A 15,925-nucleotide genomic window follows, 5' to 3' on the forward strand; every position below is an offset into this window, starting at 1 on the left:
TACATGTATATCATCATAAAATATTTTTTATATATATATTTATATCATTTAATTATTAAAAATTAACAGTTTAAAATTAAAATGACTAAAATATCTTTATGGATAGATGTGTAAATATATATATATATATATATATGCAAAGAGCAATTTTATGAGGATATTCATGTAAATTTGAATATTTGGAAGGATATACAAGCAAAAAACTCTGAACATAAATATACCTCTCTTAATTCGTTAATTCTTTCCTTATTCTAATAGAAAAAAATTAATATATATAACTAAAATAATAAATTTATTTAATTTATTAATTTATATAGATAAAATAATCTTTTTATCAAATGATAGATTAAAATTATTTTATCTAGAATATAAATAAATCGTAACCATCCATGTTTCCTCTAATGTATAATTATAATATGCTTCTAAAAAAAGTATTTAAATCTAATATTAGATAAATAGCTTGTACATTTACATAGAATGGATATAATTATGGATTTGGACATTACATAATAATAAAAATTTATAATTTTATTATATTTTATTTTAAAAATTTTTATTGAAAATATCTTTGTGAAGTGTATAAAATATATCATGTTGTTATAAGATGGACATATTCATCCCATCTTACATAAAAAATAAAATATAATATAATATTTTAATATATAATATATTATATAATATCATCATCATGTTGTTATATTATGCAATATATTACTACATCGTAGAATAAGAGAATCTGAATCCATTTAGATGAAATAGATAAAAATTAAATTAAAATTTTTTGCATGTATATCCATCTAAACATTCAAATTTGTATGAATATTCTCATTAAATTACTATTTATATATATATATATCTTTATAAATTTTTTTTACACATCTATTTGTAAAGATATTTTAATTATTTAAATTTTAAATTATTAATATTCTAACGATGTTAAATGATGTGGATATATATGTAAAAAAAAAAAAAAAGATATACATACAAAATAAATATTTTATAAAGATATATATAAATATTAATTTTAAAAAAATATTTATATAAATTTAAATATTAAGAAAGTATATATATATATATAAAAATTTATTTATTTACTAGCTTAGGGCTGTGTCATTTGGCTCCTTGTCAAGCTTTTTTTTTTTTTTTTTCCCCGATTATTTCCCCTTGGCAAGAATAATTGCAAAGGAATTGCTGGCTTGTACTAGTAAGGGTGTCCTTGTCATTTCAGTGCTACATGAATATAATAATTTGGTTACCCTGTCACATGTATTTATGGCATGGTACGATCCAAGGAACCATAAATGTGGCGTCCCAGACTGCACGAATTCTGTCATCATCAATTCCCATCCCAAGATATTTTTTTCTTTTTTTTGGGTAAAGATCCCAGGATATATTTACTAACATCCTTGACCTCCTTGCTTTAACACAGATTAAATCCATTTATTTTATTCTTCATGATCTCGAATCCCGGATACAAAGACCTCTTTTGATGCAACTCCATTCTAAGATGCCTCCTATTTCCCAAGGCATAGAGTGGTGAATAAAAGCTTTCCATTACAAATTTGCATGTAGCTCATGTAAAGGTACCAATCACCATTTTAACGGTACACGAAACTTTTTGCCTTGTACTGGTTGTCCTTGGAACTGGTCTGGCTCTGCTTATCCTCTCCTCGGCGAGAACCAGAAACCACACACAAGCTTGCACGAGTGGTTACCATTCATGGGAGCTTAGCCATTTTATCCCCAGCTTCCCCCAAATATACCCTTCCAAAAGGTGCATTTGGATGCCTTGTCCTGATCTGTGATACCCTGGGCCCAATTAATTTGACCCAGCCGATCGTTACTCCCATGAGATTAACCATACCATCCTGGCAATCGACCCTCTCTGCCTCTGGAGATTGGAGCAGTTGGCTTTGTACCTGGTCAAAAACAGCTTGTCTGACACTTTGTAAAGTTCCCAACAGTTTGAAAGAATCAAACTAAAAGCAGCATGCAATGCCAGGCTGGTGAAAGAAAACACTGCCAACATCATCCAAAAGGCCTTCAAAATAGGAGAATTGAAAAATGTCAGATAGGGAACAGGAGGTTTATCATAATCCTTGGAAGCAATGTGGGAGCGTACGCATGTGGATGTTATGGAATTAGGACATCAAACAGAGAAAGTAGAAGGCTTTAAAAAGGAGAGAGGAAAAAAAAAAAAAGCAATGTGGGATATGAAGTTAAAGGCAGAACCAGTTGTCCATGTTCAAGTAAGTCAACGTTTCCAATAGATATTTGTATATCGTCCAGATTCTAATTAAGTAATGGAAGTTGCAACTTCCATTTCACCGACAGCATGGTGTTTCCAATTTTTAGTATCCTAAAATTGATTTAGAACTGAGGAAAAACAGCCTCTCAGATACTGAAGGAAGAGACCCGTAAACCAGATAATGGATGGCCAATTAACACGCACGCATATATATATATATATATATATATATATATATATATATATAAAGGACAGAAGGTCATTAAAGCAAGAATAAAAGATGAGTTGAACATGTGGAAAGGACAGCGACCATGTGACAGATCAAGAGTGAAAGCACTATTATAAACCTCCAAATCATAATTAAAAAGGTTTGTCTGCTGTTAGTTCTTCGCATCGTTGTCAGTATGGATGCTCGCCAGATCACATCCATCAATCTGTGGTTGAGCCACTCCTGAAACACAAGCATGGGTTGGGGAGCCCCACCAGTTGGTGGCCGGTTGCTTCCCAACAACCATTCAGTCATTTGATCTACATCTACTGCATTGAAAACCATGCAGTGGAGGCTCCAGTGAAGACTCATACTGGATATTCCACCATGTTCAGTGTGATACAGAAAAGACCAACAAAAGGTATAGATAACATACAAAGATCAAATAAGAAAAATAAAACCCTTATGAACTTTTTAATCTGAAAAGGCGGGCTAAAGTATAAGATTTGATGAGTTAATCATGCAAAATGCATGATTTTCTGATCACCAGCTGATCCATTGTGCCATTCCCCTGAAAGGGACAAACATCGCAAAATGAGATTGCTAACTTCTGTAGTTAAATCAGCTAACCTTCAGGATGATTTCAAATGAAACTTATTCTTGAGCGTCTCTGGAAATCTTTTTTCAAGGAACAAAAGCCTACACAGAAATACAGGACTTCTATAAATTTGAACCTCAGGCCTACTTATGAACATATTGAGAAAAAAACATGGCTGATCTTCTGAGGCATCTGAATTAATTTATCATGAGACCACTACCGAGGTACTTTCTAATCCAAATGGATTGCATAACATGAAAAGAATGAGCATCAAATATGTGATCTACTCAAATGGACATGTGGGACTTGATCTATTTTGACCAAAAAAAAAAAAAAAAAGAATCCAACAATATAATGATGCTTTCAGTTGCAAGAGAAACCAATCACACATAGAAATCATTATCGGAGCTATTAATGCACCATGCAATGTCTACATTCCAGAAAACATAAATTTCATAAAAATACTACTATCAAGACTATGTTCAATGAACTTTATTGTTGTTTGTGCACTTGTTTTTATGTGCATCAATCTTAAGGTTGGAAATTAAGAAAAGAATTCAAAATAGGCAATTATACAACAAATATTGACAGTTTCTGAGGATGAGTCTCAATTACCTGAAACATGCACAACTGCTTTAATGTCTGTCTTCCAGGATAACACCTCCTTGGAGAATAACTATTTAAACACTCCACAAGAACAACACGACTAAAGTAATTCTACATGAACAGCAACAGTCTCATCCTGTACTGGGTCGGATGTTTCAAGAAGGTCATAGAAGGTAAATAAGTAATGATAGGATATGGACGATCTGAACACCCACTTTTATAAACATTCATCTAAAGTTTTTAACAAGAAGTATTTTGAGGGTCATTGTTCATAGTCCATTTCAAAATATCAGGAAGAACAAATTTATTATAGGAATGATGAGCCAAAATTGCTAGCACCCTGGAAAAGCAATCTTTCAACAGGTAGAGCACATTCTTCAGGGAAGAAAATTTAGTAGCAGAAAACCCTGCTTTTTTGCATATTGTTAAAACTGGTGCATTCCATTTACAACAACAAGAACAAGCTCTGGCTACAGGACAACAAAGCACTGAAACAAGAAACGAAGAAGCATATAATCTACATACAGACAGACACAGATGAATTTTGGTGCATCATTAACTACAAAATATTAATGTTAAGAGGCTTAGATATGGCTTTTTTAGCCATCCGTATTTTATACATCACCACCAAAAAGAATGACCATTTAGTGAATTTATCCAATATGTAAATTTAATTATCTGAATCAGTTTTATGATTTATCCAACACCCTATATTCCTCTGAAGGGCTGCCTTCCATTACCATCAAGGTATTATTTTCTATATCTTTCTCAAAATTCAACCCAAGTTATCTTAGTTCATTCCCACATTTTCTGGATAATTTAATGCAAGTTCATGCCTTGCATTACCAGCTCTTCAGTTATTCATTGCACATGCTGACTACCTCTAAATATGTCCATCAGAACAACATTCTTAAATGGTCCCCTGCTTTCAATTGTACAGATTTCTAAACCCCGTCTAATCACACAGCCACCCCAGCATTCTCATCTATGAAAATGCTTATCTGTGTCCAAAGCCCATTATTTTCCAAGACCTTACTGTTGTCTTTTTATTTGTTGCCCAGCATCTCAAAAGACTGCTATGACCGCATCATCCCAGAGAAGGAAACTTCCACATTGCCCACCATTCACTAGTTTTCTTAGATATGCCTTCATTTGTCTCTCCCTTGTATCTGTGTATGATTGGTCCAAATTGTCAAAGCAACATTTTGCTACCTCTTAGCAATCTTTTTCTGACAATGGCACCATTTTCTATATAAATCTAACTTGAGTCGCCCAGCATGTATCCTCTGAAAAATATCCCTTATTTCTCTCAATCTCTTAATTACCATCCATCCACATCAATAGCAATATACCATCTATAAATGACATAAACAGAGGCAGCACCTAAAATCTAGCAGCAAGTCCTTTATTCCATGTAAATGTACAAATGCAAAAGGCTGATCCTCAATGTGAGCCAACCGTGACAAAATACTAACTTTTCCTGATCAGCTAATCGAAGTACTAATACAGCAGAATCACTACAGACCATGTGTAGATATCTTTACCTCTTTAAATTTCCACATCAGTGCATAAGTAGCCTTCATGGTTGACCATCCTAGCACAGACATCAGTTTAATCTGATGAGATTTCTGTCATCTTTTCCTTTTCCTCTTTTTTTTTTCCTAATTGTTGACCTCTTGTTCCATCATGCTCTCCCATCCTCTCCTCTAAGTTCATAATGTGGCTAGTGAGTTCAATAGATCCATTATAGTTATAGAATTTCACATGTCATATTCCATCTTAAAAATGATAATTACAAGGCTTACACAACCATATGGAATTTTTTTTATTATTATTTTTAAGAAATCATCAAATAAGCTGTCATATGGATTATTAGGTTAATTGGTTCCTTCAAGACCTTCCAAAAGGGCATTCCTCTGGCTGTAGTGCCTTCACAATTTGTAGCTTTCAAAGTTGTCTCCACTTCTTATCCAGACTAAATGATGGTGTATATGCCTTCTTCTGCCTCTGATTCTCTTCATTGGCCTCATATAACTAGTCCACAATGACAAAGTACTACTTGGTATCTTTCAGCAATTAATTTTGATGCAGGCATTATTACACTTTTGTTCCATCACATCCATACCCTGATAAAGTCCTGCATATTTCCAAGTACTAGAATATCATATCTACTGAAATTTACAGTGGCAACACCTAGGTATTAACCACAACCTCCGATAATGTTCTCCATATTTCCATTTATAAGACTACCATAACTTGAGACATTTACAGTGACAACACCTAAATTGGAGCAGTAACTCATTTCAGACATATATAAGGGTATAAAAGCCCGAGGCTATCTTCTAAGTTCTAGCACCTTTTGAATCACTAAACCATGGGTACTGTCCTTCCTAAATCTTCACACCAAGCATCTAACAGTAACTATCATGGTTGATCATCCTAGCACCGCATTGGAAAAATTTGTCTGGTTTGCCAACATGTTTTTTTTCTCTTAGTATTTCTTCCCATCCTATAACTTCATAGTCCCACAACTGCACCAAAGTAGGTTGGATTTCATATATCACCTTTATCCTTTAAAATGGCACCAACAAACTTGCCAACCACTTGGCATTTGTGTTGATTTGAGATTCCATTCAAAAGGCTATCATTCACTTGGTCTCTCCCATGACTTTACATAGTAACATGTCAAATAATATTTCCCTTGCTCAGTTTCCTTGCAATTCTTACATTTCAAGTTCACTTCAATAGACCAAGCATAGGTACATGTTACCTTGATGGGGATTTTGCTAAGTGAATTGCCCCAATGAAGTCCTCAACAAATCACCTTCATACATATCCTTTTTATCTTATTCCTGCACTCTTTCATCAAAGTTGAATAACTTGTCTAGTTATTATTGCACCTATCTTGGTGCATGTCTCTAGTTCCTGTCCCCACCTTATGTAGCTTGTACATTTCCAACCCACCAAAAAATTCCAGATTACAACATTGACTATCATACAGTGCATGCTTGACCTTGGTGGATTTTCTTGTCCCCTTCTCAATGTTTTATATTTTTCCAAATGCAGAGAGGTTTAGGTGCAATTAGGTCAGAGGATCACATCATGGTTCCATTGCTGACACTTGTCCCCTAAATCTAAAATTGCTAGCAGCTAAACTATCTCCAAAATTATGGAGAACAATAACTGCCAGAAGGAAGCTATTAACCTGCTAGCTCAGTCGCATATTACTTGCTTTCTTCTAAATATGCTTTTCCAAATATAATAGGTCAAAATGCTACTAGGAGGGCAATCGAGCCAAGCCGAGTCAGGGATCTGAAAGCTCAAGCTTGACTTGACTCAAAATCCTTAGGCTCGAAACTCAACTCGAGATCAATCAGCCTTAATATCCAAGCTCGAACTCAACTTGATCAAAAAAAGCAATTCTCGAGATCAACTCAACTCAACTTGAATATCAACCAAGCCATGCTCAAGCTCGAGTTCGAATTTGAGCCTTGATCATAATTAAAAATATGGTTAAAACAAAATATAACATAATATTATATTTTAAAACATAAAATTAACAATTATTATAAATAAAATATAATATTATTAAAAATATTTATACTCGACTAAGCTCGCGAGCCTTCAAACCAAGTATTTTACTACTCGAGCTTGACTTGAAAAATTATTCGAGCTACTTAAGCTCGATAATAGTCGAATCAAGCTTGAGCAGCTCGCGAGCTGCTTGGCTCATTTGCACCTCTATATGCAATAGAAGAGCAGCATTTATACAAGAGCTCTACCGCAGAAAGGTTTGCTTCAAATTTAGAGAGAGAGAAAGGTCTTAAACTCTCTCCTAATTTATAGTGGGAAACATCCATCACCAAAGCTACTACAAAGATTCTGAAGCTCATGTTATCTAGATCTTCTCATTTAGTCTTAAGTACCCATTCATGATATTTGATGTCGATATTGACTTGACACTTAGATTATAGTCCATCCAATGGCTATATTATTGTATGTAAACTGATACTTTCTCAATCTTCTATAACATATCATTATTGATGAAAAACTGCAACCCAAGATACATAACTCATTTCCTTCCAGATATACCTTTCCAAATCTTATAAAAACTTTGTGCAATAGGGATAGCAATATCCATATGACAACTCCATCACTGATAGGTTTAGCCTATTATCTAGAGAGCTTGTTGGTAAGTTCTCTTCTAAATTTGTAAGAGACAAGCATCAATAATTGTAGCTACCACAAAGATGCTGCCACATACATTATCCAAATCTTTTCATTTAGACATAACTACCTAAACCTAACACTTAGATGGAAGTATGGATAAGGCACTTGGGCAAGGATGCATAATAAGAAATTCTTGAGCATTAAAAGAGGAAATAGTGCATACTGCACCTAACATGTGCCTTAGTCCATCCAATGTAGGCTGCTATTCAATCACATGTAACCTGCTCGCTTCCAAAATCCAAATCTAGTGAGGTCTACATGGAACAAGCCAGCAGCAACCATATGATAGTTTCATAAATGACGGGATTCCCCTAAATTGCAATAAGCCAACTGCTAAACTCTCTCCAAAAGTTTAGGAGATGCATGTACATGATTGGAGTTGCTGTGAAGATGATATGAACTATGCTAACCTAAGTACCAATACTTGACTCTCAGATGTTGACATTGACATAACAATTTGGATCAGATCTTACTTAAAATATTAGAACACACAAAACCTGAGCACTACCTGGCCCATGCTAAATAAAACTGCTACGGATCACATGGAACCTGATCCCTTCACAATCTTCTATACCATATCATTCTTAATTTATAATTGCTAAACCCTTCACATTAATCCACACCCTGTATCTATGTTTTAAGTGCAATAAGATAGCAGTATCCATATGATAGCTCAATGACTAGGCCGAAATTGGGTCGGATGAAAATCTAGTGTATCCAACTTTGGATTCCAATTGGATAGAATTCAGAAAAAAGAAATCTGTATCTGACCGGATTCAATTATGGATTTGGATATTGCGACAAAATCTTCTAGATACGCACACAGATATGGTTTCTAACTTTCTTCATACTCAATATGGATATCCAGATATTAAGGTTTTTCCCGAATTCTGAATCGGACATATATATATATATACACTCATTTATTTATTTTTTTAAATATTCTGGATGCTTAACATATTGCCAATAATATAATTCATTTTACATTGAAAGTGTGAGTAGGGGCTTGCCTCACATTTAAATGGATGAGCATATATTTATAATGACCAAGTAGAGAGTACCAAATTACCAATTATATGTAGTTATCTGAAATCTCCAAGCAAGGATTTTGTCATTCTCTTGCTTTTTGAAAAACATTTATATGACTAAATTTTATTACCTATTCCCATCAAATTTTGCTCAAAAATCAAATTATGTTCAAAGTATTATCTAACTTATATCCATATCCTTTTAGGAGAAAAATGGATATGATTAATATGCAATTCACATTTAGAACAAATATTATTTTATTATTAGGATATTAACCAGTTATAGTCCCAGGTCCTGGGAGGGGCGAACTAGGGACAATCCTAACCTTTGGCATTCTTTTTCCTAGAATGAGTGCCCTTAAGACTTGAACCTGAACTATTATGCTTGTCAACCCACTATTTATCATTGCACCAAGCAATAACCCACAATCATTTAGAATAAATACGGATACAAATTTTAGTATCTACTTTTAGTAGGCATAAATATCTGTATTTATACCCATATCCACTAAATGTATATGGGTACAGATATAGATCTATGCCAATATCTGACCAAATCTGACCTCTCTTCAGTCTATGCATTAGACAGAATTCTCTTGATATTTAGAGAGCTAGCTACAAAACTCTATCCATCAAAAGAGTTACTACGAAGATCCCTCCACCCATATTATCCAAATATTTTCATTTAACCTTAGGTATCCACACTAGATGCTTTGTTGTCAATTTTGATAAGATACTTGGGTAAGTATCCATTAGAAAAAAAATCTTAAATATTGGAAGTAACAACACTTGTACACCTACATCTGATGCAAGTACTCTAGTCAATGCAACATAGGCTACTACCTGATCGCATGTAACCTGCTCTGCTTTTGAATCTTCTATGCAATGTCAATACCAACACATAACTACCACTCCATTTGCATTAACTCGCTTCCTTCTGAATATGCCTTTCCAAATCTGGCAAGATCTGAGTGCAAAATGGCAGAAATATTGATATGACAGCTCCATCGCTGACACGTTTCCCTTGAAATTTAGAGATTTGTTGCTAATCTCCATCCTAAATTATACACGAAACACGTCAATGATCAAAGCTACTATAAAAATGCTGACACCCATGTTCTACATATTTTTTACTGAACCTTTAGACTTTACTAATGCACACCCGATGCTTAGACGTCAACATTAATATGACACTTGGGTAAGGACCCATAGGAAAAATTGTTAACTATTAGAAGTAACAGCCTTGCACACCTGCATCTGACATGTATACCTACTCCATTAAATGCAAGTTGCTACATTGATCACATGCAACCATTATCCTTCAGAATCTTCTATAATCTATACCATTCCATTCTCACTGCATGGACTGCGACATTGCTTACACTAACTCAATCCCTTCGAATATGCCTTTCCAGATGTGGTGAGGCTTGTTACCAACAAGACAGCAATATAAATATGATAATCTCATCGACAACAGGTTTCCCCTCAATCCCAAAGATGCACCTACTAAATCCTCCACTGAATTAGAGGGATGCATGTAATTGATCAAAACTGCTAGAAAGATGTCATCAGCTATGTTACCTGGATCTTTTTGATAAGTACCAACCACCCACACTAGACTCTCATATGCTGTTATTTATATGACACTCTGGTAAGGATCCATAAGAACCTCAAAATATTGGAAGATACAATACTTGTGCAGGTGACATGTACTCTAGTCCATGCACTACTACCCCGATTGCATATAACCCACTTCCCTTGACATCTTCAATGTCATAATATTCTCAGTGCATAATTACTACCACAAGTTTCATTAACCCACTCCTTTCCAAAAAAATGACTTTACATATCTGCGAGGCTAACATTGTACCATGAGGAACATTGTTATTATAGTTCTATAGCCGATACAATAGTTACATAAGCAGAAATTCTTAAATATTGGAGTCATGCAACATTTATGCCCTTTCATCTAAAACATACCCCGACTACATTGCTTCCTTGATTGTACATAACACACCACTTCTGAGATTTTCTGTTTCATATAACTCCTAGTATATATAAAGTTAAACAGAGATACCTTTATCTTACTTATCTAGCATAAAGAACGATATGAAACTATGGAAGAATTTATCTTACTCTCCTGCACCAAAGTCAAACTATCAAGAGATGAGAGGCCGATGCACCATCCAAAAGTTTGAAGTTGAATCAAAGTTTTGGTCTGTAGAAATTTATCAACTGTGAACCTTCATGTCAAGTGTCTGGTAACCTTAACTAGAACTGGATTAGCAACTTAAACGTCAAAACACCATAAGAATCAATCGTGTCCAAAAGATAAGAAAAGGATAACCCAAAACTGCATCAAGCTATCCAGTTTGTCAAATGCATTCCCACTAAAAACAATATTTCCAGTAATACATCACAATTGAATAGAGAAAGCAGTAAGCGACAATACTACACCAAAAAAGGTTACCACTATAGAACAACTGCAGTTCAAGATCAATTCACTATGAGAGAATAAGTGACTTGAATGGAACCTTTGGCTTGGGATTGGAGGAGAGCACTTCAGCACCTCCAAGCTGACACAGAGACAAGCTCTTGATGCTGCCAATAAAGGAACAGCGAACCCTCGCGTTTCTCCACATGGAAGCCCCTCACCGGCACCCTCTGCAAGAGGCAGACAGCCTGCAACTCAGTAGTGCTACTGAACTGCAGGGGCACAAAACCAGCCGACGCAAAGAGTGTCCGCCATGGGAGCATCTTGTCGCTGGCACGGTGGCGCCCGAGGACGCTGCTCTCAATCCTCGGCCACAGTAAGAACTGCTCGATCTTCATGGCCACTTCCCGACTGGTGCCCGCAGCATCGATGGAGTCGAGGAGGACCATGCAAGACTGGAAGGCATGGAGGAAATGGTGCGAGAAGGAAAGCTCGCTGCGGTCACGCCCGAGGTCCACCGAGATCACGACCTTCGGGGTGAGCTGCTTCACGCGGCGGAGGAGGGTCGGGGATAGGTTGTGCGCAGAGCAGACGGGGAGGTTCACGGCAATGGGTGCGTCAACCAGGCCGCGGATCGCCACAGGGTCGAAGTTGTCGAGGTCCATGACATTGAATTCAAATGGAATATTAAGGCGGGCGGCCCAAAAGGCGAGGGTGCCACAAGCAAGCTCGAGGTCGAACGGGTGGTAAGCTTCCGGCGAGACGAAGACGGAAATTCTGAGCATCGGGGGCCCGCCGGCCGTGCAGCTCCTTTGGGCCAGCTCCTGCATGAAGGCCGACCAGTGGGTGCCGCTGCCGACATTAAAGTCGACGATGTGGATGCAGTCGGCGCCGGCGAGGCTCTCGAGGAGGGCCTGGATGCAGGTGAAGTTGGTGAACATGAGGATGGGGGAGACGTCGGAGAAGGACTTGAGAGAGGCGAGCTTGAGCACGGACTCCACAGCGCAGGAGATGGGGTTTGGGAAGGCTCGGTGCGTGTTGGCTGGCGACGGTGATTGGGTGGAATTGGAGGCGGCGTCATTAAGGATACGGTTGAGGGCCTCCTTGAAGTAGAAAGTGGAGCGGATGAGGGGCTTCCCCTGTGGGGAGGGAAGCTGGTGATTGAGCCGCGCCAATATCCCACGCGCGCCATCCGATTCTCCAGCCTCCACCATCTTCGCGGCCTTGAAGAGCTGCTCCACCAACGCCTGCTCCTGCTGCTGGGAGGCCGCGTCATCGCCGGACGCCGACCTCTGCTTTTGATGGTAAGCAATGGATTGTGACGAGGGGAAGCTCTGTTGGGCGAGGTGGCTTGTTTGGAGGAAGAGGTCCGGCCTGCCAGAGGGGTGAGGGAAGGGAGGTCTGGTTGGAATTCGGGACGAGAAGAGCTGCGGCGGCAACAGGGGCTGGTGCGTGGCCGAGGAGGAGACGAAGGAGGGCGCGGGGACGAAGAAGCCCGGGTTAGGAGGCGCGAGAAGTTGGAGCTGTTCGTTGAGGAGAGGGTTGGAGAAGAAGAGCTGAGGCCTGTCCACGATGGGCTCTTGGAAGCACATCCCCGCCTGCGGCGGCGCCGACGGAATGACGGTGGCGGGCCGCGGTGGCGGGAAGAGAGTATGGCTGGGTTGGCAACCAAAGGTGGGATCTTGGATGACGGTGTTTGGCGGCGGTGGAGGAATTCTGCTGCTACTGGTGCTGCTATTGCTGCTTGAAAGAGAGAGCCCCCCAGCGCCGGAAGAATGATTAGAACAAGAGAAAGGAGGAGTGGTGGGAAGAGTGATGGTGGAGGTGCAGACCGACGGGGCGTCATCCATTCCTCCGATGGTTCCGACGCCGGAGCCTGGATCGACAAGCCCGCCAAAGCCCAAACCAGCACTGTGGTCATCGAATTCGGTCGGAACTGGGGAGAACAGAGCTTGCTGCCTCGAGCCGCCGCTGGCGGCGCCGGAGGAAGAAAGTGCTCCACTGACTTCGTTTTCCGGCGTTTCATTGCTTCTTGATTTCTTCATCACTCCAACAGAAAGGGCGGGGAAGTTGGTGGGGTCGTCGACGTCGCCCATGATCCAATGGAGCGACGTCTGGTCCTGGCCGGGGGAGCCGGCGGGCTCCGAGAAGACGGCCTCCCAGTCCTCCATCCCGAGCCCGCCTCTCTCGCCGCTGGTGAAGCCGATGTCCAGGCCGGCCGTGATGGGCTGCAGCTCCAAGGCCCACTCCTCCCTCCGCTGGGCCTCGGCGCCGCCGCCCTCTTTGGCGAGTGGGCCATCTGAGACCGCTGCCGCCGCGGCCAAGCAGGCGGTGTCGGAGGAGCCTCCTCCGCCTCCGCCGCACAGGGATGGAGAGAGGGTGGAAGTAGAGGTTGGGGGGCTCAGGCTCCGCCTGGTCTCCAGCACCGATCTCGGCTCCGACCCCTCTTTTTTCCCTCCCCTCCTCTGCTTCTTATGCTCTCCCACAAAAATAGCTTGCTCTTCTTCCTTTGCTTCTCCCACTAATTCTTCCAATGTCCTCTTCCCGTCGCCACTAAGAGACATGCTTTTTTATCTGATAACACAATATCCCACACAGAAACTCAACAAGCCATCAAAACCAGCGCCACACGCACACAATTGCTTTGCTCTCAGCCTGTTCATTGCTCTTGGAAGGGTTGATGCCATTATATATAGCCTCCAGATCGACGGGTTTTGTTCTCCTATCTTCCGTGCATTTATCAACCTAATAATAGCAGCAAAACACTGAAGAACTGTGTGCTGCTTGAGCTCCCATATCAAGGGACACTTGTTATGAACTGAAGGTTTTGTTCCTCCCCACTTTTACCCAGTTCCATCTCTATTCAATATCTCTGTCGCCTTCTCTCTGGGTGGGTTTTGGCTGGGGGAGGAGAGCGAGGGCCGGCAGTAGTACCCTGCACTCTTCTTCCTCTCTTGCTTCCCTCTCTACCCCCGCCGTGGATGCGTGCACCATAAAAAAGCAGGAAAGCGTCTTCCCTCCCTTTCTCGGTCTAGTCTGTTATATTTTATTTTGTTTTGTTTTGTTTTTCTTACTATGGGCTTTTATCGCTAGCGCTGCATGCGACCCTACGGCTGTTTGTTTAGTAAGGTATCGAGTCTGTTAGAATTACTATTTTACTTATTATTTTTCTCGCACACACAACGCGGCGACGCTGCTCGAAACGACGGTCGACCAAGGTAATCATTAACGTCGTAGAAGAGGAAAACCGATTATAGCTTAAAAATATCTCTATCATTATTCATTTCATGTCTAAAATACCCCTGCATCCACCACGCCTCACGTGACCCTTGGAGGAGGTTCCTGTCATTTGCTCTCCCGATTTTTGTCGCATTTTCAACATTAAATGTACCGTTATTTTTTTAGTAAGAATATAACCTGTTGTTTGATAAAAATTGATAAAAGGTAAGTTTTTTTTAAATTATTATTGTTGGTGCAATCAATCGTTCTCTGGCCACGTGAGAACTTCAAGAATGATGATTTAAAAATTATATTGATCAACATCGACTTCAAAATCCGAACGATGAAACACCCATCTGCTTTGATTTTCATCTTGATTGCATATCGATGGAGACTCATCTGGATTGACCTTCAATAGAGCATTATGATCAGTTCAGATTTTTATCGATCTACTGTCGGGGACGTCGATTTTCTATCGATGTTATCCTGGATCATATACTACAAATCAGTTACTCTCCAATTTTGCTATAGGTGTCTTCTAGTTATGTTACAACTACTCTTTACGTCGATAAATATTCATGATTTTTATACAGTTGGTCATTCTGTTATAACAAACTAACGACCTAACAAACTCTTCTAACGGTCTAAGCAAAACTCTCTCTATATAAAGAGAGACGAAGTACTCTTTGGATGAGATCATAACATACAAAGCACGGTTCTGTTGAACTCTTTTTTGCATCGAAAGAAACTCTGAATCCTCACTCTTTCTACTCAAAATTACTCTTTCTGTCTTTCATTTTTTTATTTTTCACTATTTGTTCTCAAGGCCCCGACTGACTTAAGTACCAGATGATTCTAAATCAAAGAATACCCCACCGACTTTAGAACTTATTTTGTAGGTTCATTCATGGTCTTTATCGACTTGATCCTTAACAGCTCTCCATCTTAATTTCAAACCGGCTTTATCATTTTTCTTCCAGAGCCTTACAGTAATAATTATTAATTATAGACAAATATAATATATTCCAAAGAAGATGAATAATGGTGAATTTGTATTATTTATTAATATATTATTAATAAATGCATCATCTAGGATTGCAAATGAGTTGAGATGAAGAAAAATAATTAATTTAAATAATTGATGAATTGGAAAATATCTAAAATAAAAGATGATTTAGGTTTTTGGGTTCATTTGGATTGGGTTCCAGTTGGAGCAATCCATTTTCTATTGATCTAAATTAGATCCAAATAATATTCTGGGCAGATTGAGTTGGATTGGATTTAAAAATATAAGATCTGAATCCGATCTAAAATTAGATCAAGTTCAATTTTAAAATATAACTCAACTTATAAA

General features: G+C 38.8%; 1 protein-coding gene across 7 annotated transcripts; it reads right to left on the bottom strand.

The window, feature by feature from the left end:
• Window positions 1-1,415: 1,415 nt before the first annotated feature.
• On the bottom strand, window positions 1,416-14,392 carry LOC105043623 (scarecrow-like protein 22). Of its 7 annotated transcripts, none has more exons than XR_012140700.1 (3): window positions 11,453-14,392; window positions 11,055-11,136; window positions 1,416-1,919 (listed from the first exon to the last, which is right to left on the bottom strand). XR_012140700.1 is itself a non-coding variant. In XM_010921231.4 (2 exons), exon 1 carries the CDS (start codon window positions 13,914-13,916, stop codon window positions 11,481-11,483), a length of 2,436 nt encoding a protein of 811 aa, XP_010919533.1. In that variant the 5' UTR covers window positions 13,917-14,392; the 3' UTR covers window positions 1,416-1,919; window positions 11,453-11,480. The 7 variants fall into 7 exon arrangements, 3 of the variants coding, with proteins under 3 accessions (XP_010919533.1, XP_029119961.1, XP_010919534.1); XR_012140699.1 differs by having other exon boundaries at window positions 3,670-11,136; XR_012140702.1 differs by lacking the exon at window positions 1,416-1,919 and adding an exon at window positions 2,771-3,027.
• Window positions 14,393-15,925: the final 1,533 nt, after the last annotated feature.

The sequence above is a fragment of the Elaeis guineensis genome, chromosome 4 (genome assembly GCF_000442705.2).
Source record: "Elaeis guineensis isolate ETL-2024a chromosome 4, EG11, whole genome shotgun sequence".
Lineage (NCBI taxonomy): Eukaryota > Viridiplantae > Streptophyta > Magnoliopsida > Arecales > Arecaceae > Elaeis > Elaeis guineensis.